Source organism: Pelobates fuscus, chromosome 3 (assembly GCF_036172605.1).
Source record: "Pelobates fuscus isolate aPelFus1 chromosome 3, aPelFus1.pri, whole genome shotgun sequence".
Lineage (NCBI taxonomy): Eukaryota > Metazoa > Chordata > Amphibia > Anura > Pelobatidae > Pelobates > Pelobates fuscus.
This window is the reverse complement of record NC_086319.1, coordinates 39262213-39287974: the sequence shown is the minus strand read 5'-3', so window position 1 is coordinate 39287974 and position 25762 is coordinate 39262213. Positions and strand designations below refer to the sequence as shown.

Below are 25762 nucleotides of genomic sequence, written 5' to 3'. Positions count from 1 at the left end.
ACACATGATCTGCTCTCTGCACATTAACTAATCGTAAAGTAGCAAGCGTTTAAACATGTCATTATTTCACCTCCTAAAGAGTTTATTGTCGTAGTTCCTTACATGCCTTTACCTTAACTGTTCATGTATTATGTTATTCACTAGTCTCATCTCATGGGGCGACTCACACTTGATTTATAATTAGTGGTGGAGCTGCTGATATAAATACACAGTTGATAACGTGCAACAGAGGCGGCTCTAGACTTTATGAGGCCTTAGGTGAAACTCAAACATGAGGCCCCACTAACAAAAAAGTGTCACATATACACATTGATGCACAGTTTACCTGTGTATGTGCCTGAGAGTGTGTCTGACAGAGAGTATCCTTGTGTGTGAGAATGTATGTCTCTGTGAGCATGTTTGAGTTTTTGTCTGAGACTGAAGTGTGTTGTGTGTATGGCGGGTGATGGTGTGAGGGGGGTGATGGTGAGAGGGAAAGGGGGGTGATGGTGAGAGGGAGAGCGGGGTGATGGTGAGAGTGAGCGGGGGTGTTGTGAGAAGGAGGGGGGTGATGTGAGAAGGAGGGGGTTGATGTGAGAGTGAGGGGGGTTGATGTGAGAGTGAGGGGGGTTGATGTGAGAGTGAGGGGGGTTGATGTGAGAGTGAGGGGGGGTGGATGTGAGAGTGAGGGGGGGGTGATGTGAGAGTGAGGGGGGTGATGTGATGTGAGAAGTAGGGGGGTGATGTGAGAAGGAGGGGGGTTGATGGTGAGGGTGGTGAAGGGGTGCGTGGTGAGGCTGAGGGTGGTGAGGGGGTGAGGCTGAGGGTGGTGAGGCTGAGGGGGTGAGGCTGAGGGGGGTGGGGGGGGTGGCTGAGGGTGGTGAGGGGTGAGGCTGCGGGTGTTTGTGGTGGGGGGTGATGCTGAGGGTGGTGAGGGGTGTTATGCTGAGGGTGGTGAGGGTGGTGATGCTGAGGGTGGGGAGGGAGTGTGATGCTGAGGGTGGTGAGGGAGGGTGATGCTGAGAGTGGTGGAGTGGTGAGGCTGAGGGTGGTGGGGGGGCCTAAACCGCCTAATTAGAGAGCAGCCTCTGATGTGCAAGCTACACCCTAAACATGACAGCCATCTTTCACAACAATGTACTGCTAAATACTCATACCCTCAGTGCAACTAGCCATGATATACGCACGTTCAGCCTAGCATGCTCAAATATAACACACTTCTGTCTAAAAAAAAAAAAAAAAAGAATGCAGCTTCAGAATTAATCTAAATCGTATGCTGTCTAGGAGGTGGGAGGGTCTGGGAGGGAGGGTCTGCTGCTGATTGGCTGGAATGTGTCTGCTGACTGTGAGGTACAGGGTCAAAGTTTACTCAATGAGACGAATAGGGGGTGGACCGAACATCGCATATGTTTGCCGTCCATGGCAAACACGAACAAGCTATGTTCGCCAGGAACTATTCGCCAGCGAACCGTTCGGGACATCACTACTGGGAAACCTTAAGACCAGGCATTCGTGTGAATGTTACTGTGATACGTAACCCACTAGAAATTGTTGCAGACCACTTACACCCATTCATGGCAATGGCGTTCCCTTATTCAGCAGGAAATTCAACCTGCCACATGCAAAAAAAATTCAAGAATGGTTTGAAGAGCATGACAAAGAGTTCAAAGTGTTTTCATGGCCTTTAAATTCCCCAGATCTCAATCCAATTGAGCATCTGTGGGATGTACTGGAACAACAAATCCAATCTATGGAGGTCCCACCTTTACATCTTGCAAAACTTAAAGGATCTTCTGCTAATGTCTTGGTGCCAAATTCCGCAGGACACGCTTAGTGGTCTTGTGAAGTCCATGCCTTACAAATAAATAGAGGAGGGCATAGGTCTTTTAAAATACCTCCTGAGAAGTAAAAATCCCATTTTACAGTTCTTGCAGGTCTTGTCTTTTGCAGCGTTCATTTACTTAGGGTTATATATGAGCTACTTCTTAAAAGGGCCTCTAAGAGGTGCACAAATGAAGATATGGAGGAGTCCCCCATTCACCACTAGAATGAGGAAGTTCCAGTGCCTCTCAGCAGTTTTTCATTGCATACAATTTGGTAACACGCTGTATAGTGATTTCACACAGCTTCAGGGAATAACTTAATTAGTATAGTGAGTCAGTATCACCTGACTCCTTCTCTATATACTTTAGAAACACAGAAATAAGAAAGACTACACTTTGTCATCTTAACATCTCAGAATCACTGCGTGTAACAACTCAAAGTTGAATTTTTTAATATATAAACGTATTACTAACATTTATGATTCACACCATGGACTAAAATGTTGGTCCCAAGGAAACAGATATTAACTTGTGCAGAAAGGATTGTGACTATTGTAATTATGTGCCATACTACATTTATTAAAAGTGCTGGTACTCCTAGTATTTCGTGTGTATTACATAGTTAGTTACATAGTTACATCGGCTGACATGGGTCCATCAAGTTCAGCCTTCCTCACATTTGTTTCATGCTGTTGATCCAAAAGAAGACAAAAAAAACCCAGTTTGAAGAACCTCCAATTTTGCAACAAACTAGGAAAAACATTCCTTCTTGACCCCAGAATGGCAGTCAGATTTATCCTTGGATCAATAACCTATTACCCTACATTGAAAGATTATATCCTTGAATATTCTGTTTTTGCAAGAATGCATATAGTTGCTGTTTAAACATCTGTAAAACCACCATGTTTATGTTTAATTATTTGTTATGGATTGTTATTTAAACCTAACATAATTATTGTAGTATGCCAGTTGGTGACTTCAAATTCCAAAGGACTGATTATTGTCGTTATTGTATTATAGGACACGATAAATCAGAGAAAATTATTTATTGCAACATAGATAAATAAAAAAAACACCCTTGATAGCCAACCCATGTAAATGCATTATGTACCAATTATGTCTATAATAAGTTATATTACTCAGCACAGCAAGAAGTGTGTGAAGTGTTAAGTAAAAAATAAAAATGAATTCCCCCCCCCCGTGTTATTTTTTAGGGTAATAAAATGCAACGAGCAGAGACCGAGACCTGTGCTCCCCTCAACTGTCCACAGTCACATCAAATATCCCTGAGGAACAGCTGTTGCAAAGTTTGCAAAGGTAGGTAAATATGAAACACTTAGTTAAAAGACTGTTCTCTAAATATTAAAGGAAAAATCTGATTTTATAGAAGACTATGTAAGTGAGCCACCTATCTATCCAATGGTCTGTCTGTATTTTATCTGTCTATCTTGTTAATCTGTCTATTGCCTGTTGTGTCCGTCTGTCTTTTGATCTAATAATCTATTTACATGTGTGTTGCTTCTGCTATCTGTAAGTCCTTCTGTTGGTCTACCTGTCTGCATATCTGTTAGTCTGTCTCTATGTAATTAATATGTTTGTTGGCCTACTTTATATGTTGCTTTATCTATCAGTTTGTTAATTTGTCTGTCAGTCCATCTAGCTATTAATTATCCTAAATTGCCCTACCTATTGTTCAGACTCTTTATTGCAATACAAACACTACATCATTAGAATTTAATGAACCATTAAACTGGCAGTCATTTTTCATGGGATTTACAACACATAGATTAATTTGAGAGTTTGTCTCATCCTCCTGTGTCTGTTGACATAATTTTTTGTGTGTTGACATTATTTTTGTCACTTAATGTTTCTGAAATGTAGCCATTGTATAATTAGAACACCATGCGGATAATTTTTTTTAGCATTTTCATTAGAAAATAAAGAAATTAAAGCCATTAAATTGTTGTGAATTTGTATTTACAATTTACCAAAAAAACTAACATCTTTTTTTATTATTGGTATTTATTCTGTTCTGCATTCAAATGCCATATGACATATTCAACCTGCATGTGTGTTCATATTGGTTTATTTACTAAAGTGAGAATTGTCAGGACTTCAACGAGATTTCAAGGATAATTTAAAATTTAAGGTCAAAAATAGCAAAATGGCAACTAATCTCTAAGTCAGCTATGCTTCCAGTTCAGCTATTTTGGGGTAAACAATTTTAAAATTACTAAAAGACTGACACACCAACAGACAGACCAACATACATGTTGATAATATGAAGACATATTAAATAGATTTCCAGTGTTATTAGTTAAAGTGGGAATTCAATGTGAATTTGAATTGAATTTCAAATTTTATTTAGGCCAAATATCCAATCTTGAAACATAGCTGGCTTAGAGAATTTTTCCAATTGGAATATTTTGATTCGAAATTTGAAATTCACTTTAAGTTCTCCGTTTACTGGTTAACCCTATTAGGCTAAACCTTTGATTATTGATTTCCCTGGTTGAACCATAATATCTGTTTCAAATCTGACTTTAACAAATTGTAGTTTGTCTATTCAGAAAAGAAATCATATAATTGTGGACTCCATTTCTATATCCACATCAACAAAATTTAAATAATTGTTTCTTTGGACCAATCATTTCAAGACATATACCTATTTGGTATGAAACATTGCAGAAAATGGTGAAACTATCATTACATGAAGGATGTTTTAATTAACAATTACTAAGTTGTTGATCCTAGGAAAATTGCAATGATACTTATACTTTTTTTCTAGACTTCATAAAAACCTGTTCATCATAACCTGTTCTTCATGTTTTTAAAGAAAATACATTTTATACATTTTGTTAAAAATGTTTTTGATCAATTTATTACACGTTTAAATAATACGATACTTGATAGCTTAAAATAAAAAAATAAAAAGTAAACATTTTTAATCTTACTGTTTTTTAAATATTTTAATTGCTTAAATTGATCTAAAGTTGATATAAAAATTGTAAACATACCTTTATGATCTGAGCATAAAATATATTTATAAACAGTCAGCCATTAGATCACGGTCTAGTTAATAATTAGCAATTATGAATGTTAGTAATTAATGATGTGAACTGTGTTCGAACCTCTAATTAAAAAAAATGTTAAAAAATCTGTGGCATTTTTTTAAAAGGAATTTGATGATAACGTTCTGTTTAGAAATCCCTTCTCTTTGAGAAAAGTGAGATATGGCATGTCATATAGTTGATAGTTGAATCTTTGTCATTTATTGCTATGGTTACACTACGCAGTCATTAAATCTGAAACCTGTTCTGTTATTTTATAATGTTATTTACATTTTATTACTAACATCATTTTGATTGATTTATCATTACTCAATTGAAAACTTCAAGGAAATTAAATGTTAGCATGAATGCTGTACACCACATAAAATAACTATATGTAAAAAACATTTATACAGGCAAACAATACAGAAAAGAATTGTAATACTAGTTCTTTACCAGCAACAGTAGAGGTAAAGGAAATTATACTCAGATTAGAGAAGTATAAACAACAGTGAATTTAATTTGAATGGACCATCTTCTGAAAATCTAATGAAATATAAAATTGTATGAAAACATTGTCTTTATCACTCTATTGAGATATATATATATATATATATATATATATATATATATATATATATATATATATATATATATATATATATACCCTCCAAGACAAAGGCTAGCACTCAAGGACTTCAAAAACATTCTTTGCATTTAATCCAAATGGTCAACGGTGTCCTGAGGAAAATTTACAACTGTGAACTGAAACATTGACCATTTGGATTAAATGCAAAAAATGTTTTTGAAGTCCTTGAGTGCTAGCTTTTGTCTTGGAGGGTGTATCTATGTGCAGCTGAGCACCGGGCCAAAACTTACAGGAGAGCTGGAGTGCAGAACCACCATCAAACTGTATATATATATATATATATATATTACATTATGTGTTGTTAAATGCAAAATGTATATATATATATTTTATCATTTTACAACTAACATTAATGTTCAATAAAATTGGTACATTCTGAGGTATACATGAGTTGATGATAGAAAGATAGAAACATTCTAGAAGTCTTGAGTGCTCACTAACCTCTGGTACTCTAGCTAAACCTAGCACTGCAGGTGTGTGTGACCTAAATTCCCCATGATGCTTTGCCAGCCATTACATTGTTTTCATTTTTAATCACTGTACTATAGTGTATTGGCATTAAACCATTTACAGGGGCACAGAACAGGCTAAGAACAAAATCATAACTAAACAAATACAATTTCAAAATGTCCTCAGCAATACCTAATATTTATACATATGTCATTTTTTTTTGATGGGGGGGGGGTCTCGACCTCTAGACTGAAGGCAAAAAGTTTATTAAGTCTCCAATGCAAAGTGTGGCTTACATTTTTTTTTTTTACTTTATTGTTTTCTCAATATGTTGATTAGGTCATGACTTCTGCTCAGAAGGTCACTACTGTATGGAATATTCAACCTGCAAAAACCTTGATGATGGATCTGTTTGCATCTGTCGAGATGGTTTCAGGGAACTCCGCGAGGATAGTGCTTATTGTGAAGGTAAAGTAAAGAAATTGATAAAACGCTCTGTAGATTTTTGTACACGTATAATTGTAAATGTATCATTCTCATATAAATAATAATATTATTAATAATTATATTGTTATTTACTTTTAATGGTTACGAGTTATGACCTATGTCAAATGAGTTTATTTTGTGCAATGTGTAATAAACCCAAAAAAAACAACAACTGTATTTTAACTTTTTAAATATGAATCCATCAATATAAACACTTAAGTTATAATAGGCTGTCTTCTTCCTGGCTCCAGGCAGAGTTCATTGTTGATACTGCGTCCAGCTGTGAGCTTTAGGATTTCAAACAAGTTGTTTCTCGCATCTCAACAAATCCACTAGGGAGATCAAGCAATCTCTATTTTATTAGATGTATTTTATTTTTATTTTTTTACAGTGATATCGCTGTTTCTAAAATTCTTCTCCTCATCAACTCTTGAAGAGTAGCCAACTACCACCAAAATCAGTCTTTAGTAGAAAAGGTGCATACGTGCAAATTCAATATTTCGTGTCAAATGGCATTATCAGAGAAGGATTGAGATCCCATGTGGCTATAGGCATACTACCAGTTTGGGGGGGACCCCTTTATAAAAAATAGGGCAAGCAAATTCATGGTTCTGTGGCCCCTGTCTAGCCCTTGGGCCCTAGGTGGCTGCCTTGGATCTTCTTATGGTTAAACCAGCTCTGGGCATTATCTTCTGAAATTGGACTGATATTGAAGTAACCCATGCAACATGCAAACAACATTAGGGGCATCTTCTACAGGTTGAAGAACTTAGGGCAATTCAACGAGATGTAAGAATGGGCTAAGACATTTGTGGATCACTGGCGGATATTCCATTGCCTTTAGGCATTAACACACAGCCTCGATTATTTTATAAAAAATGTCCTTTAAAGATATTTAATATTTATTTTTTTCTTGTTTTATGGAATAACATTTTTTCTCGGGCGGTAAAATCTATTAGCATTAAAAGGGTAGATTACGAAACTATATTCTCAGCCCACTTTCAGTAAACAAGAGATCAGAAAGCGTGTGATGGTCTTTTACAGGCTGTTTCCTGTAATTTTCTTACTTCAGTTACCTTGTTGCATTGAACTGCAAGTTTATATTCATGTTTATTTTGATTGATCACCCTCTCACGGCTGTTAGATGAGAATGACATTCATGCTATGTTCTGAGCATGTACAATGAAACAGATTTCCTATTAATATTGAAAACAAGTATATGAGATTAGAATTAATGAAATATGACTTGACAGTCGAACCTTCAAATGATTTACATCTCTATCAGACACTAAAGAAATTTAAAATGGATTACTCAAGGGAAATTATCTTTCACACTGACTGAGAAGGTGCCTTGTGCAAAGTAGGACATTAATATATAGATACAATGCATAAAAAAAAACAAGCAGAGATTTCATCAAAACAAAAATTACAAATCCAACAAAGGTGCAAAAATATACCATCTCTTATACGTGGGGCATATCTTCATCATATTTAGATGGTGGGCAATGTCTTTTAAGGATTATATTCTCCTATACATCTATCTCACTCATATTATATATGTATGTATGTAGATATACATATTCATTCACGCATATTTCATTAATCATTTTACTAATCTACATATAAATGTTTCTTTCATCAAGAGAATGGAATGTTGGGAAAGCAGGTTACGGAGCGGAGCCCCTCTTTATAATTGTAACTATTTGACTTGCCTTGTGTAGGAAGTTATATTGGAGCCAGGTGATACCTCTTACCAATGTCCATTACAAATTGCCAAGTTGAAACCTTGAGATCAGGTATTTCTTTCACAATATATTTCCTTTAATCCATATTTTCTGCACTAACTGAGACATCGTTTAATATTAACAGGACTTAGCTGCCAAACTGTACTAGTTTATACAGATTGAGTTAAATGATCTAGTATAGACTGTGATGCACAATTGTTAAAATTAAAATTTAAAAAAAAAAAAAAAAAAACACCAAATACATTTTAATTATCCCCCTTTCCAAGAAATGTACAATAGCATCAAAAGCATATATTTATTCAAATAAGTAAACAAAACTACTTTGTTCAGCTATGCAATGTGAAGCAAATACAAATTTAGATACTTCATTAAATAACCAGAATACTTATTTGTGTGAAATGTAATAATTCCTTTGCTCTTTATATATTCAAATAAACCCAATGCATTAGCATACACAGAGTGATACAATTCAGGCCTGCCATTTGTTCTAAGTACATTGTTACAATCTATGGTCAAGTGCATTTAAAGCATACCATATCATGTTTAAGAACTCCAAAGAAATAGACTAGGCTGGCACAATCCTGCTATCAGTAGTACAGAATATGTATCTTCTATTCTTGTAAGAAAACATGATGATCACAGCAAAAGGTGGTAACCTTGATTATGCTTAACAGTACCACCCTGCTACTACTTCTGACTACGTTGCATTGATTAACTCCGTTTCTAAAGTCACAGAGGTTAAAACCACTACCTGTGGAGTTCAGAGTGCCATAAAAGTCCATCGATTCATACCCCATTAGAATGATAAGCATTCAAAAATTGTTGGAGGTTGACACATTGTTTTTTACTTGTAGAAATATTTTGTTTAAATGCTTTGAACTCAGCTTGCAAGTGTACTTGGCGGATGTGAGAAAAAGTGTCCCAAATACAGACTATAGGACAAGAACATCATGTTCTCATTCCCCCACTTCTGGTAACATATTTAAAAAAAGAAAAACTACCACAACAAGAGGACATAGTCTTAAATTACAGGGGAAATGGTTTACAAATAATATCAGGAAGTATTACTATACTGAGAGGGTAGTGGATGCATGGAATAGCATTCCAGCTGAACTAGTAGAGGATACAACAGTGAAGGAGTTTAAGCATGCGTGGGATAGGCATAAGGCTATCCTAGACTTTAGATAAGGCCAGAGACTAATGAAAGTATTTAGGAAATTGGGCAGATTATGATTTAGATCAAAGAAAACTTTGATTATTTGTCTATCTACACCTTCCAAATTGATTAATGCATGCACATGTCTTCTGGAAGTAAATCACACCGGACACATTGCAGGTTTGAAAGAACTCCAGAGTGGCCTTTATTGCAGGGGGTGCAATTCCCTTTTTAAAGCAGAAAAACGTCATGTACAGAGTCACAGTTAACATACAGTATATATTCATCAATTGGTTAAAAGTCTAAGGGGTCTTGTCTAAACCCACCCTACTGGGCGTGACCCCAGCATCATCACATGACATTTCTTTGTATCCCAGCCCCATCCCAGCTCCATTTTACTACACGTGGCATGTTTTTATAGAGCTTTTAGTTGCAAAGGAAGTGGGGGAGGAGTTAGTAAAGGAAGCTGCTACACGAGGCTTGCTCAGATGGCATGGGGGAAGGGAAGGCTGATGTTACTGAGCACACATGTGTAACACATTATGATCCTCTTACAAGGATATTCTTTTAGGGAATGTGTGACAAAATAAGATTTAAACACAAGTGCACAATAGTAAAAAATACATTTTTTTTTTGTCCATAACAGCCCCCCCCCCCTAAAAAATGACTATTTTACTAACACCTACTATCTCTAACTCTAATATTGTCCCTATAGAAAAATAACAAAAAGGCTATCTTGCACATCTGTCTGAACAGGCCTCGAACGCTTCACTGCGCGGTTGACCCATAGCAGCTTGTCCACTACTTCTCCCGCGACAGACTTCTGCCCGTAGAGACAGACGCTATCCCTGAATGTCCTTAAGAGGAAGTAGCTGTTGATTTAGTGTGGTGGGACTGTAAGGGTGTATGTGGTGTATCCTGGTCTATGTCGTCAATCTCTTGGTGAAGGCAGGTCGGGGTGGTCTGGTCGATTGTCTGATCAACTGTCTTTTATAGACATTTCTTAATACAAGGTAACACACAACAAACAAGAAGAGCGAGGATGATTATCATTATTAAAATGGCAACACCTATTTGGGCCAGAGGACCTTGCCATCCAGACATCCATACAAACCATCTTTCCCATGGATCTGTGGCCCCAGAATTCCTTTTCAGTTCATTGGATAAACTTTTTAACTTTTCTATTGCCAACGTTACCTTACAATTAGGGCCTATATTATCTGGGATATAGGTACAGCATGTAATGGTGTCTGGGAGTATTTTACATACTCTCCCTTTTCCTGCCAAAATGATCTCTAATGCCATTCTGTTCTGGAAGGTCATCTGAGAGGTAGCTTGTAACCGCCCTATCCCACCATATATCCCATAACAAGTATAGTTCCCTGGATATATAGTAATGCCTTAGTCTGGGTCAATATTTTTAGTAATGATTGGGTATTTATTTTCCATGACTCGCATGCTGACCACTTAGGTTTAAATATAGTGTAGAGACTTAAAAAAAAAAAAAAACATACCTCATATCCGGAGGAAGGTTCAGGGATAAAGTACCTGGGTGAGGCCTCGCTCCTCCGCAGACATAGCAGTGGACTGTTATGTTTAGTAGCATGCATTGTATTTCATCCATTCAAGTCATAAGTTAGTGTCAGAGAAACCTATCTCTACAGCCATAGTATCCTCAAATATGGGATGACTACCATGTCTTTTAAAGTCCTAATGTGTGGTTTGAGGGGATTAACAGTCATGTACGTGGCACCTACCCATTCAGGTGAGTCCTACATGTTCCATAAGTAAAAGGTCTCCTGTTTATTGTATGAACCTCCTCCCTTCCAATTCAGATTTTATTAGCTGTAATGCTTGGGAGAATAGATTCCAACGTAGTTTATTACCTTAAAATGATTTGGTACCCCCCTTGACACCCCTATGGCATTAAAATATATATGTGGGTAAAACTGCCCTTTATAGGGGTGCTCCTTTTTGTCCTGGAGCATGAATGTGCTGTGTCAAAAGTACCTTGGTGATTTTCATGTATTATGTGTATGGACATAATAATTTTGGCTAGGGCACATTTACTTATTCTTAATCTTATAAATCTTGTCTCATGCTACCCTAGTACTAGCAGACTCAGATCATTTAAAAATTCAATATTAATATCACCACAAACTCAAGATAAGCAGATGATTCTGAAGAAGCTTCGACTGTGCGTAGGCACCTCAGACGTGAGGGCTGCAGAGTAAGGAGTACGTCTGTTTATGTTTAGTTTCACGAGGTCCCGTTTTGGGGTATTCGGCTTTCCATCGATGGCAGGTGGTCAGGCATTATTATGGCCATCTAAACACCCACTTGTTGATATTTTCTTCAGCAAGTATCTTTGCTCTCTAAGAATGGAGTTTCAAAAAAAGGGTTATCAAGATCAACAAATGCTACTTCCCATGAAGCAGAGGCAGGCTTTATTCTGGAATGATGAATCCACGGGGTGATCTCTGTAACTTTCAAGGTGCACTACTCAGCTTGTGGTCTTGGTTATCACTTTGGTGGCTGGGTAGGCCTCTGGCCATCCTGAAAACATGTCTACTATAACTAGTGCATATTTGAACCAGCCACTCTTTGGCATTCTAGGTGTAGTCATCTTGACTCCTCTGGAAGAGATACTGAGGTTTGGCTAGATGCTTGGGGCTTTCCTCCATTCTTCCTGAGTTGCCCTTGGCACAAATGGCACAATATCTACAGTAACTGTTGGTACAAATGGCACAAGATCTACAGTAACTGTTGGTCAGAGAGGCCATTCCTAGTACTTCAGAGTATTTGCTGATCAAAAGAGTTCATGAGGGTTCTGGACAGATATGATGCTCTGTAGGTCCACTGGACCACTGCTGAGTATATGTTCTTGGGTAAGTAGAACTTTAAATTGTTGGGGTACAGCCCATCTGCAAGGGTTGCCCTTTTCTGTTTCCAGCTTGTGTTTCTTCAGGGTCAGTAGCTGCTTGTTATTCCTTCAGGAGCTTGAGGTCTGTGGGTAGGATCTTACATGGTGAATATGGGAGTTTCTTCAGCAGACACTATTCTGCCCATTTCCCTTAGTGCACTTACACCTTATTGGACAACTTGGTCAGCCAAATAGTTGCCACATGCTTCCTCTGAGTTCAGTCTTCCGTGAGCCTTTATCTTCGGTACGGCCACTTCTTCAGGAAGGTGTAGGGCATCCATCAGGTCTTTTTAGCCGTGCTGTACTTAACTGGTGTGCCAGTTGCTGTAAGAAATCTTCTTACTTCCAGATTCATTTCGGAGTCATGTGCCACACCTAGTGCATACCTTGTGGCAGAGTAGATAATGGCGTGTCTTCCTTCAGAGGTGAGATACTTGGTCCACTGTAGTGACAGCAAATCTGGAACAGACCTGTTATGGTGAGTTGCATCTCCACCAACTGGAACAGGTCTTCTTCATAATGAGGTTCAGGTCCTGGTATATTTCTGAACCACAAGATGCAATGAGGAAAAGGCTGAAATTAATAGAGTCAGTGTCTTATCATTTCCACCCCCACCCCCCTGGGAAGTGGCAGAAGAGTGGCCAGGTAATAGAGTATCACCTCTGCAGGGTGACAGTGTCCTGCACAGGATTAGTCTATTACAGGGAGAAGTGGGATATTGCAGGGAGAGTCTCAGGGAACCAAAGCACCATTTGACACCAGAGCCTTAACCTGTTAGGGAATAGCAAGAGCTTGGACAGGCTTCGGGGGGGGAGGAGAGGAGGGTAGTATGGCTTAAGGGACAGGCTGGCCCCTGGGAGCAACATCACAGGAACTGGGGATGGGGGGAAACATTGAGGTGTACAAAATCTTCAGGGCCTGTATAATTCAAGTAAAGGTTTTGGGGGAACTAGCTAGGACCCTTGCCTCCTGGTCAGGTTTCACTATGTGGAGCAGAAGAAATAATAAGCAGAGGGCTGTTTTGTCAGCAGCAGAGATTGGTTCAGACATATGAATTTGGCCATCAGGCAGAAAGGTGATAGAGGCCTGCAAATGGGGGAAGGACATCTACACCTAGCAGATTTATTGGACAGGTAGAGGTAACTACAAAGCAAGACTTAGTTAACAGGCTACTCCAAGGAGAACCACCTACATGTATGCAGGAGAGAACAATATTAGACAGGAATGAGGAGTCAGGCAGGCCTTGCTTGCTACAAATAGATTCCTGCTATACAAGGCCGCATATAGCCATTGGGTATGGGCCTTATTATGTACTAAAATCTAAGTCAGAGGAAAATTTGGGACAACCTGAAGTGATACTTTCCACAGATGCTAACTAATCGTGGATGACATTGGTAATACAGGTAGCCTAATCAGCCAAGTTATCTTAGGCTTAAACAAGTCACTCCATGTAGTGGAATGGGTCATTAGGATTCGGGCAATTCTACAGTAAAAGGGTATAGTAAGAGTGGAAGTGATGTTACGTTAGGTGTAGGCGTGGCTGTGGATAGTAGTAAATCTGCCTTATCCATTCTCATATATAAGCTTCCTTTGTCTTCTGTATATCCAAAACACGTGTATGTCCAGGCGTTGCAATATACAGTAATCCATTATCAGTCATGATATTAAAATCTCATTCTCATGAATTAAATCAAAGATTTTAATTCAACCCCAGAAGTAACAAGGTTTTCCTTCCGTAAAAAGGAATGGCGTTTACTGTATAATCGCATACACACAATAGAACATACATAAAAACAATGAAAATAAAAACACTACAGACTAACAACGTAGTCAAACAAACAAACAAACAAACAAACATAGATTACTATTCTTGTGCTGGTTTTTTTACTCTGGAATCAAATATCTGCAAGATCTTAAATAATGTTGGTAATTGCACCAAACACAAATAACTGTAGTAGTTATAGTCTGCCTTCGAGTGTTAACTCTGCAGTTTTTAGTTGAGCAAATTGGGAGTGGCTCAGCTGTCCGTATCACTCTTTCACAAGGAGTCCTAGAAGAAGGAGGAGGGGGACGAGGGGTGTCAGGTCTGAGTTTCTTTCTCTGCCTAATTCCACAAGTCATTTATTCCAACAAAATCTCACTTGCCTTGTTTGCTTTCCGTACTCCAATATGCCAATAACCTCTTACTTAACAATATATACAAGATAACATAAAGTTCTTAACTAGGATATTTGTCCAGCAAGAATCCTTTTTTTTATATAATAGCCAGCAGCTGGAAGATTTCCCTCACATTCCTCACAAGCATATCACCCATTCACCCCCCCCCCCCCCCCCCGTAGCCAATAGTCAGAGCAGTCAGAGCAAGAGAAAGTAAACGAGGGGGGGAGTGAGGAAGGGGAGAAGACTTGCAAGTACAACGTTTTTTAACCATGTGAGTGCCTAAGCATAGCTCTCCTTAAGACAAAAGACAGAATAGGAGAGCTACAAGACACAGAATATATAACAAGTAACATATACCCCCCAAAAAACCATATACATGCAAAGCACGAAATACAGATGTAATCAAATCACAAATTGCTGAAAATAAATGCCGGCAAATAATAACTTCTGGTCACACACACACATACTCATTAACTTTTCCTTTCCTTTCATCTGTAACTCTACACCGAGCTTTACTAAAAGAAAAGGCACCAGTTCTTACTTTACCAAACAAACTTAGCTAAACCAAATAAAACCTTTAGACCCTAAACCGGGTTGTATTAAACCAAAACCTTTAGACCCTTAACCGGGTTGTATCAAACCAAAATAACCACCAGGTTTGTTTACCCAAATGAGGCCAAAACAACAAAATAAACTTTTAAAACGTTTAGACTCTAAGCCGAGTTGTATTAATAATTACCAGGGTTCTTCACCAAACCCAAACTTGTATGCCAGCGCTTAACCACACTTGGCAGCATTATATAACAGTATTAAGCAAGTAGTAAAACATTTTCAAGCAGACACTTTCACACATAAAACTCACATTCAGGTGTAGATAGACAATTGACAGGTTCTTTTTGTTTACCTTTCGATAGCAGTCATGGACAGGAACCAGGCCAGCCCCGAAGATAGGAGATATATGCAAGTTGCTTACACATTCCTTACCATATATATATAGAGGTGATCAATCTCGTCCCATCTACGGGGTGTCTGCTTTCCGGCGTCCGCAAGGACTGCTAGTCGCCAGGAAAAAAACGCAGAGTGATCCGGGTCACGGCACCAACTGATTTAGATCAAAGAAAACTTAGATTATTTGTCTATCTACACCTTCCAAATTGATTAATGCATGCACATGTCTTCTGGAAGTAAATCACACCGGACATATTGCAGGTTTGAAAGAACTCCAGAGTGGCCTTTATTGCAGAGGGTGCAATTCCCTTTTTAAAGCAGAAAAACGTCATGTACAGAGTCACAGTTAACATACAGTATATATTCATCAATTGGTTAACAGTCTAAGGGGTCTTGTCTAAACCCACCCTACTGGGCGTGACTCCAGCATCATCACATGACATTTCTTTGTATCCCAGCCCCATCCCAGCTCCATTTTACTACACGTGGCATGTTTCTATAGAGCTTTTAGTTGCACAAAGGAAGTGGGGGAGGAGTTAGTAAAGGAAGCTGTTACACAAGGCTTGCTCAGATGGGATGGGGGGAAGGGAAGCCTGATGTTACTGAGCACACATGTGTAAGACATTATGATCCTCTTACAAGGATATTCTTTTAGGGAATGTGTGACAAAATACGATTTAAACACAAGTGCACAATAGTAAAAAATACATTTTTGTATTTTGTCCATAACAATTAGATGGGCCAAATGGTTCTTATCTGCTGTCACATTCTATGTTTCTATGTTTCTATGTAACAGTAACAGTTAACAGGGTTCATTCCAGAGACAACCCACTTCATCTATACCCTTACAATGCAAGATCATTCCCAGTGCTAATTATGTTTATAAGTGGTTTGGTTCTATTTCCCTGCAGTAGTAGAGTTTGCACAATAAAAAAGTAATTACAATGTATAAGATGTAAGTAGAGATGATCAGTAGATAATTAAAAACCACACTGCCCAAAATTATCATAGTCCTGGACTGGGTATTCTCCAAAATCTCTGCTTCCTATAAATGTACAATTGTTCCACACCTGTGGATGTCAGATTGTGTAAAATACAGTCCAGAATGTGTCAGGTATATCATTTTGACACCAAGGTCCTGTGTGACCGTAGATGTTGATCTATCGTTAATATTGCACACTCCACTTTGCGGTAAATATTAGATTACAATACAAAATTGTTACATAAGAACTTCTCTTAACCCCCCTCAAAAAAAAAACCTTAAGGAAACAGGAATCACATGATATTCTTAATATTTAAAGGGGCGCAACTAGGTTTTTTTCAGATTTTTCCTTGAACCATATATGCTAGAGAGACCAATAACGGTATTTAGCTATCTTGACATGTTATCATCTTTTTTCTTATGTTTTTCTGTTTGTTTTGTTATGTTGATGTCTTTGTTAGCCATTGAATGAAGAAAATATGTTTTAATACAATACACCTAATTATAATTCTTCATATTTTACATTTTTATACATCCATGAATTTTCATTATTCACATTTGCATACTTAAAACTGTTCATTTTATTCACTATGTTTTATGCATTAGTTTATTCTCTTGCTTTTTGCATAGTGACATGCATTTGAAATTTCTGCTTATGCATTTTTTGCTGGCAATTTAATTTAACAGTCAAATTGAATTTGCTAGTAGATTTTTGTAGTTGTTAAAGTCCTGCTTTTAATTACAGATGTATTAACTATAAATTAATCACAATGATGAACTAGGGCCATTGGCTGTAACACCTAGCAGCATTGCACCATATTTTAAAACAATGGCTCAGTTGAACTTGCAGTTTAAATTGCTCTCGATATAAAGAACTTCCATGGCAACCGCAGAGAAGTTAGATAATGATTAGGGAAAAGGGATCATTTGATTTGAAACATGACACCATTTTTTTCTGATTGAAGTGAGATGCAAGCATGATATATTCTGTCAAGTTATTATTGTGTAAGATCAAGATGTCGAAGAATACTAAAATAGAATGCACCTGGAGGCTTAGACACAATACATTGATGTTCTGTACATTTTTTTATAGATATATGTCATCAGTTAATCGATTAATAGCCTGTCCATTGGAATACAAATTGTGTATTAAATATTTTGCACAAAAGAGACCAAAATGCAGAAGAATGTTTGTAAAATATACAATTCTGTTCAAATTTAACACAATATATTAATCACCTTTAAGACGTTGACTGTGACCTAATTGGGAGAGTGATATTATTTTATTTTCCAGTCTGCCATTCTTAGTCCCTGTTCTTTTTTAACTATTTGAGATTTGTGTTAGCAACTTTACGCCTATGAATTCTACTACCTGTGCTTATGTTTATGTTTGTGTCTTCAATCTTGGTTCTGTTTTTTTTTTTTTCTGTGAGTTCTGTTTCATATTTCTTCTTAATTTTCTGTTCTAATTTCTCTACTGTTAAAGACCATTTGTATCACATGTCTCACTATTCTCTTGTATTAACAAAAAATGTTATTAAATTATATTGGATTACAAGAGAGAGAACGTATTGCCATCCACACTTTCAAATCACATTATTGTAGTAATTTTGTATCTGAAAGTTAGTTTTAATTTCTGAATTTTAAGATTTATTTTATGACATATATATATATATATATATATATATATATATATATATATATCCTTTTCCTTCGGAAAATCAATAAAAAAAATTCTTCCAGTTAGCTCACTTCAAACGATGAAGACGCTCCCCCAGTCCTCTTCTAACTTTGGGTTTCTATTAGTGTACTAAACAAATATGCTTCTAATTATTGTTTTTAGCCTATTTTGATCTTTTCTGAGCAGGGTTAATAAATAACTTGGTGCAGGAAGTCTCAGTCATGATTTGTAAGGATTAATAACATTTGTTATCTCTGTGGGCTTTTGTCAGGCTTAACAACGTCCCCAAAAGGGTTGAAAGCTTGCCAGATTCCTTTTATGGTGACTGAAAGAAAGGGAATTAAATTTACTTTGATTCATGGAGCACATCTATTATTGTAAAGAAAGGTCAGAGGTGGAGATTTCAGTTCTTAGCCACCGCAGAACCATTCTAGATACTATTGTGAACATTTAAAGGACAACTGTCACCTCAAAACTATTATTTGAATATAATAATCCTTTCATCAAGTTTTGAAAGGAAATATATTTTATTTTTAATTAAGTATATATAAACAAATCAGAAAAACTCATCCCTACCTTTAGTATATGACAGGATCCTTCAGCCATATACATGCACCTTGGGTCAGACATTGTTTGAAAACGTGTTTAGTCTCTATGGTCTCTCCTGCTTCACTCCCGGAAGACCATAGAGTCTTGAGTGAAGACCAGTTTGATAGGTGGAAGAGCCACATTTAAGTTATTCATTTTAATCTCAGTTTTATTATGCTTGGATGGCAAAACTCTCAATTGAAGAATGGTTGCAAATTCAGTTTATGTACATACATAATTTGGGTCCCTGACAAATCAGAACCACTTTACTAGTTATTCTACTATACCAGGAAAATAACGGCAGTAGTTGGGAGGACTAAATATTTTTGTAGTTTTATATTTCTATTTTTTAATCAAGTACAGCTCTACTTATTTTTTAGTGTAGTCTTTAAAGTGCATATGTCATGGTCATACATTATTTAACTTTTATATCCATATCTATACTGCAAGTAAATGTACAGATTAAATGATATTCTTATTCAAGGATTCAGTTGAAGTTGATCTGACAGTCATCTGTATGCAAGCTACTCGCTTTCACATATTTCTTGAATGCACTGTGAATGAACCCAGGATGCGTTGAGGTTTATGAATACAGAGTAATTGTGTTTCGAAATTGTAGAGGCAGGAACTCAGCAGAAACATTTCATGAGATTTCTAGTCCAGAGTTAAATGTTCTGATTACATTGTCCATTTCCTGTAGATCTACTAGTGAAATGTACAGATGCAATTTGTAATATTATATGAAATGGGTCTTATTATCTGCCAGTCCACTCATAAAGAACACTTTCCTTCATCTCTGATATTTACTTTGAATTATCTTAATATAAGTTTCTGAAACTGTAATACAGGTAATTGATTGCAATATTTTTTGTAAAATATTTTCCCTTAATACATTTTTGTCTGTACTGTACATGTATGAGAAATCCAGGGAGCATATAAACTGAAATTTACACTTATCAGCCACAATATTAAAACCACCTGCCTAATATTGTGTACATTGCCCTTGTGCTGTTGTCAAAACAGCTCTGATGCAATGAGGCATGGACTTCACAAGACCTCTGAATGTGTCCTGTGGTACCTGGCACCAAGTCCTTTGCATCATATCCTTTAAGTTGCCTCTCAGGCCTCCATTGATAAAATATGTTGTTCCAACAGATGCTAAGTCGAATTGAGATCTAGGGAATTGGAAGTCCAAGGCAACACCTTGAACTCTTTGTCATGTTCTTCAAACCCTTACTGAACAATTTTTGCAGGGTGCATTATACTGCTGAAAGAGACCACTGCCATCAGGGAACACCATTGGCATGGTGTTGGCACAAGATATGTACATGGTCTGCAGTAATCTCTAGGTAGGTGGTACATGTTGTTACAAATCGTTATTTGTAACTGGCCTTTTAAATAGAACATTGCCCTGCTTCCCTGGATTGTGGAGAAGCCTAATGTCCAGCCTCCTTCCTCGTGACTATGGCCCTGGAATATATTACCTTTTGAGACTTACCTTCGGGCACAAAGGATTCTGGTATGCTGTTCTGGGCCCTTTAACTGTTTGGTACTTCAATACTGAACTTCGGATACAATCGAAGTACCGAAGCCGCCGAAGTACCGAAGTCGCCGAAGTAGTCGAAGTGGCCGCCATTACATTCGAACACGTGGCAGCGGCCATTTTAAAACAGTCGAACACGGTCCGCGGTGACCTGTACCTGCCCGTATCCTTCGACATCACAGCCAGAGACTAAGTCCCGTTCGAACGTCCGAACACCCGTTCGAATGGGACTTCATCATCTTTTTATGGGAAACCGATCGTCCTCAACTAGCGACCCCCGAGGAGGTTTTAACCGCGGTTTACTTCGGCACTTCGACAGATGTCGAAGTGCGTTCGACTATTCGAACACCGTCTTCGGATGGGACTTTACTGGTTTTCAGGGCAGAGATAGACCGACCACACAGCCTGAATCTGTGGAACTGTTTGTGGGCATGCAAACAGGCGTGCGGTCGGTCCAAAGAGACTTTTTAATATCTCTGGAACCACTGGACAGATTCTCACGAATTTTGAGTATGTTGTTCCCCAATTTATGTTGTTCATAAAAATGTAAGTTTTATTAATGTATCATGTAAAATGGGAAAGTTATAGAAATGTATAAAAATGTGTAAGTTTTAGCTTGGAGATAATTGAGTAGATACAGTAGGAAACTCAATTATCTCCCAAGCTGAGGGGAGGGAACCTGTGGGCTGTACTTTGCTGTTATTGGTGATTTTATGCCTCCCCCTGGGAGTGTCCTGTGTGCATGTACCTCAATAAAAGCCAGGCTGGGTGTTCCAGCACCTCAGACCTCTTCTAACCCTCTAACTTGTAGCCTCGACTCATGTTTGTAGGGGACAGCTATAATCACTACAGGGATTGCTATGCTCTTCATACTCCCTTAGCTGTTGAGCTCTTGTAAGAGCTCTTGTTCCTGATCCTGCTTCGCTCTACAGAAGGGAGAGGTTCACCTATTGGAACCTGGAGCCTGGTCGTAGGTCCAGGGCGCAGAGCAGACGGCGAGATACCAGCCCAGCAGCGGTGGTTCGTGGAGTTTGCAGTGCTTATGGTGGCTACGGTGCTGATGGTCCTTGGGTAAGCGCTAGGAGCATCCTTTCTAAGGTCCAACTTCCAGCCAGCCTGGAGGCAACCGTAACATTTGGTGGCAGCGGTGGGATGGCGTCCTAGCGCAAGGAGCAGCACCCCAACAGCAGTGGTATCGTATGAGAGTTATTGAGGGCAACGCTAGCCTCTGCGCAGCGTCCCTACCTAGAGCAGCATGGAGCCAGCCAGTCCGTGCACAGCAGTCGAAACGGAGGAGCGGTTCCTCAAAAGATTGCATGACTTCCTATCCTGGAGAGATGGGGCAGTCTCAGACGAAGAGATGTATGGGTACAGACATGAAGCCAGACTTCAGCTGTGGGAAGAAGCCCTACAGGAAGTTCAACGTTGGCGAGGAGATCATAGTATCAGCCGAGAGCAGCAAATCCAGGCTCGAATGGCAGAGCGGATGCCCTTCCTGGGCAAACAACCCCTTCCAGTGTGGGTAGCTAAACTAGAGAATCTAGTATATAACGAACTGTGGCTCGACACCGCATACCAGGCGCTACAGTGGTACGCAACTCAGCTCGCTCCAGAGATGGTTGAGTATGAATTCCCAGAGTGTGGGGATTACGATGGCCCTGATCTATTCTGGGAGAATATGGACGATGATGACTTTGGTAGGGCTACAGATTCACGCTTCTGGGACCTGTATGATGACCGGGAAGACAAGCTGGGCCTCCCTAGAACTATTAACCTAGAGGTAGATCTGCGGTACCTAGTCACCAACGAATGTGACCTTGAGTGGAAGTACCAGCACCTCATCAATGGGTCCCGGGAAGAGACACCCGGTCCCCTTTCTCCACAGCATCCAGAGGTACCCCAGGAGAGCACAGCAGCAGAGCCAGGTCGAGAGCCCTTCAGCTGGCAGGATATCGTAGGGGTATACTGGGAGGAACCTCCGATGGCAGGTGGAGATGGGACCGCAGTCTCTCTACCGGCCCTACAGGGATGCTGGGCAGGCGGCCCAGATCCCCAACCCCAGGGTGAGTTACAGGGAGCGGAGAGCAACGACCTCCCTCCCCAGCGGCAGCCTGAGTTACAGGGAGAGGAGAGCAGCGACCTCCCTCCCCAGCGGCAGTGCACCGTGCAGAGGGAAGAGACAACCGGTCTCCTTCCCCAACCCCAACCAGAGATACCCGAGACAGCAGGCCTCATAGAATGGTCCTGGGAGGACCCCCAGCAGGCAGGTGGAGATGGGACCGCAGTCTCTCTACCGGCCCTACAGGGATGCTGGGCAGACGGCCCAGATCCCCAGCGGCAGACCCAGCTACAGGGAGGGGAGAGCATTGACCACCCTCCCCAGCCGGAGTATGCCTTCCAGGGAGAGGAGACAACCGGTCCCTCTCCCCAGCCGCAGCATGTTCCACAAGAAGCGGAGAGCATCGACCTCCCTTCTCAACGGCCGCAGGAGTATCAGGAGGAGGAGGTAAGCCAATCCCCCCCTCCTCAGCTAACTCCTAACCTGGGCCCAGGGTTAACAGTGGAGATGTTAACCCCCACTGACCCCCACGTTCCCTTTGCCCCCGGGCAGGACTATTCCCTAATTCCCCCAGCAGAAGAGCTGGCAGCTGGGCAGAGTGCAGTTGGCCTCTGCCCTCCCTTTGACACTTGCACAGAGATTGACATTCTGCCAGCTATCCCAGCGGAAGAGCTGGCATCAGGACAGAGCGCCGCTGGCCTCTGCCCTACAGACCCCCTTGTTACAGGACTGGCCTGCAAAACCCCCACCCCAGCAGCAGCGCTGGCACCAGGGCAAAGTGCCGCTGGCCCCTGCCCCCCAAGTACCACCAGCTATTTGCCCAGCTGCGCCAGGAAGACAGCGGGTGCTGCATTGTTACCCTACAACCTGGGACCTACAGGCCAGTACCATTTATTGTGGGGGGGCTACTTTGCTGTTAATGTTTATTTGTGGGTGGGCTGCGAGACTAACGTAGGCACTGACCGACAGAAGGTCAGGTGCCTGGTTAGTCTCCCTCCGAAAGGGGAGATATGTTACAAATCGTTATTTGTAACTTGCCTTTTAAATAGAACATTGCCCTGCTTCCCTGGATTGTGGAGAAGCCTAATGGCCAGCCTCCTTCCTCGTGACTATGGCCCTGGAATATATTACCTTTTGAGACTTACCTTCGGGCACAAAGGATTCTGGTATGCTGTTCTGGGCCCTTTAACTGTTTGGTACTTCAATACTGAACTTCGGATACAATCGAAGTACCGAAGCCGCCGAAGTACCGAAGTCGCCGAAGTAGTCGAAGTGGCCGCCATTACATTCGAACACGTGGCAGCGGCCATTTTAAAACAGTCGAATACGGTCCGCGGTGACCTGTACCTGCCCGTATCCTTCGACATCACAGCCAGAGACTAAGTCCCGTTCGAACGTCCGAACACCCGTTCGAATGGGACTTCATCATCTTTTTATGGGAAACCGATCGTCCTCAACTAGCGACCCCCGAGGAGGTTTTAACCGCGGTTTACTTCGGCACTTCGACAGATGTCGAAGTGCGTTCGACTATTCGAACACCGTCTTCGGATGGGACTTTACTGGTTTTCAGGGCAGAGATAGACTGACCACACAGCCTGAATCTGTGGAACTGTTTGTGGGCATGCAAACAGGCGTGCGGTCGGTCCAAAGAGACTTTTTAATATCTCTGGAACCACTGGACAGATTCTCACAAATTTTGAGTATGTTGTTCCCCAATTTATGTTGTTCATAAAAATGTAAGTTTTATTAATGTATCATGTAAAATGGGAAAGTTATAGAAATGTATAAAAATGTGTAAGTTTTAGCTTGGAGATAATTGAGTAGATACAGTAGGAAACTCAATTATCTCCCAAGCTGAGGGGAGGGAACCTGTGGGCTGTACTTTGCTGTTATTGGTGATTTTATGCCTCCCCCTGGGAGTGTCCTGTGTGCATGTACCTCAATAAAAGCCAGGCTGGGTGTTCCAGCACCTCAGACCTCTTCTAACCCTCTAACTTGTAGCCTCGACTCATGTTTGTAGGGGACAGCTATAATCACTACAGGGATTGCTATGCTCTTTATACTCCCTTAGCTGTTGAGCTCTTGTAAGAGCTCTTGTTCCTGATCCTGCTTCGCTCTACAGAAGGGAGAGGTTCACCTATTAGAACCTGGAGCCTGGTCGTAGGTCCAGGGCGCAGAGCAGACGGCGAGATACCAGCCCAGCAGCGGTGGTTCGTGGAGTTTGCAGTGCTTATGGTGGCTACGGTGCTGATGGTCCTTGGGTAAGCGCTAGGAGCATCCTTTCTACGGTCCAACTTCCAGCCAGCCTGGAGGCAACCGTAACACATGTCAAAGTAGCATCCACATAAATGCCAGGACCCAAGGTTTTCCAGCAGAACCTTGCACACACTGCCTCCACCGGCCTGCCTTCTTCTCATCCTGCTGCCATCTCTTTCCCAAGTAACATCTTCTTGATAATGCCTGCATTCCTCCCTAGTGGGCGCGTGGGTCCGGCTGTGTCTGTCGCTGTGGCGAGCACAGTCATGGGGAGTCCTAGTGCCCCCGTGGCCTCCTGCATGTTATGGACTATGTGAGTGCTGCCTCCTCGTTCTATATGAAGCGCGCGCCCTGGTCCCCAGCGGTACCGGAGTTGGTGTAGTCGTAGGAGGGATGTGAATGGGCCCAGGGATCTCCTCCACGCCAATGTCCCCCCTGAGAGATCAGAGAAGAAGGATAGTGTCATCCCCTCAAAGGTAAGTGTTGGTTGGCCTCTAACAGCTGCCAAGATTGCCTGCTTGTCGCTGATGGACTGGAACCGGACTATGAGGTCCCCTGTGGCGGCTGGTGGAGCCCTCGCTGACCTCGATATACCATCGAGGGTGATTGCTTTGGCCGCTTTCGGGGTCACCAGTGTGGTGAGAAGTCTTCTAACCAGATGTGGTAGTTCCGCCTCTGGGACGGAGTCCAGGACTCCCCTGAGTTTTAAGTTGTGACGGCGAAGTTTATCCTCTTGGGAGGCAAGTTGCTGCTCGTGGAGCAGGGTTTGCTGCTTTAGGCTATGTAGTGCCGTTTGTAGTTCTGCAATATGGGTTGTGTGACTATTGGCGGTGCCTTCCACTGCTCCCAGCCTGGCTGTGATGAGTTTAAGATCCTCTCTTAGCAGGGCCACGTCTGCAGCTATCTTTCTATGGTGGTCTGCCATGAGTTCCCCTATAGCCTCCATAGTCACTGTGGTGGGGGCTTTCACGGGTGGTTGTGCCTGTACCAGCGCTTGTACCTGTATGGTCTTGGGCTGTGGGGGGTCCCCATCCTCTCCCTCAGAGGTTTCATCCGAAAAACCGGAGCACCCGCCATGCATGGCTGCCATGTGCGCTCCGGTTGCGACATGTGCTTGCCGCCATAGCGCCCCGATGTCCATGCTCTGCCGGGGTTTGTCAGCTTTCGCTTTTTTAGTTTTTCGACCCATTGAGGTTGTGTGGGTCTCGGGGGGTATCTGGAGCGGGTTTGGGTCATGTCTGCTCGCTCGTATAAGGAGTTTGTTGGCTCAATTGTCGGGAGCCC

The 25762-nt window shown here is 40.8% G+C and overlaps 1 protein-coding gene across 1 annotated transcript in view; it reads left to right on the top strand.

Annotated features, from left to right (window-relative positions):
* The window catches only part of NELL2 (neural EGFL like 2), a 334186-nt gene that overhangs the window by 185473 nt on the left and 122951 nt on the right, over window positions 1–25762 (top strand). Inside the window, exons 11-12 of the mRNA XM_063446945.1 lie at window positions 3017–3119; window positions 6291–6419. Coding sequence (XP_063303015.1) covers window positions 3017–3119; window positions 6291–6419 — 232 coding nt within the window. The remainder of the gene's footprint in view (window positions 1–3016; window positions 3120–6290; window positions 6420–25762) is intronic.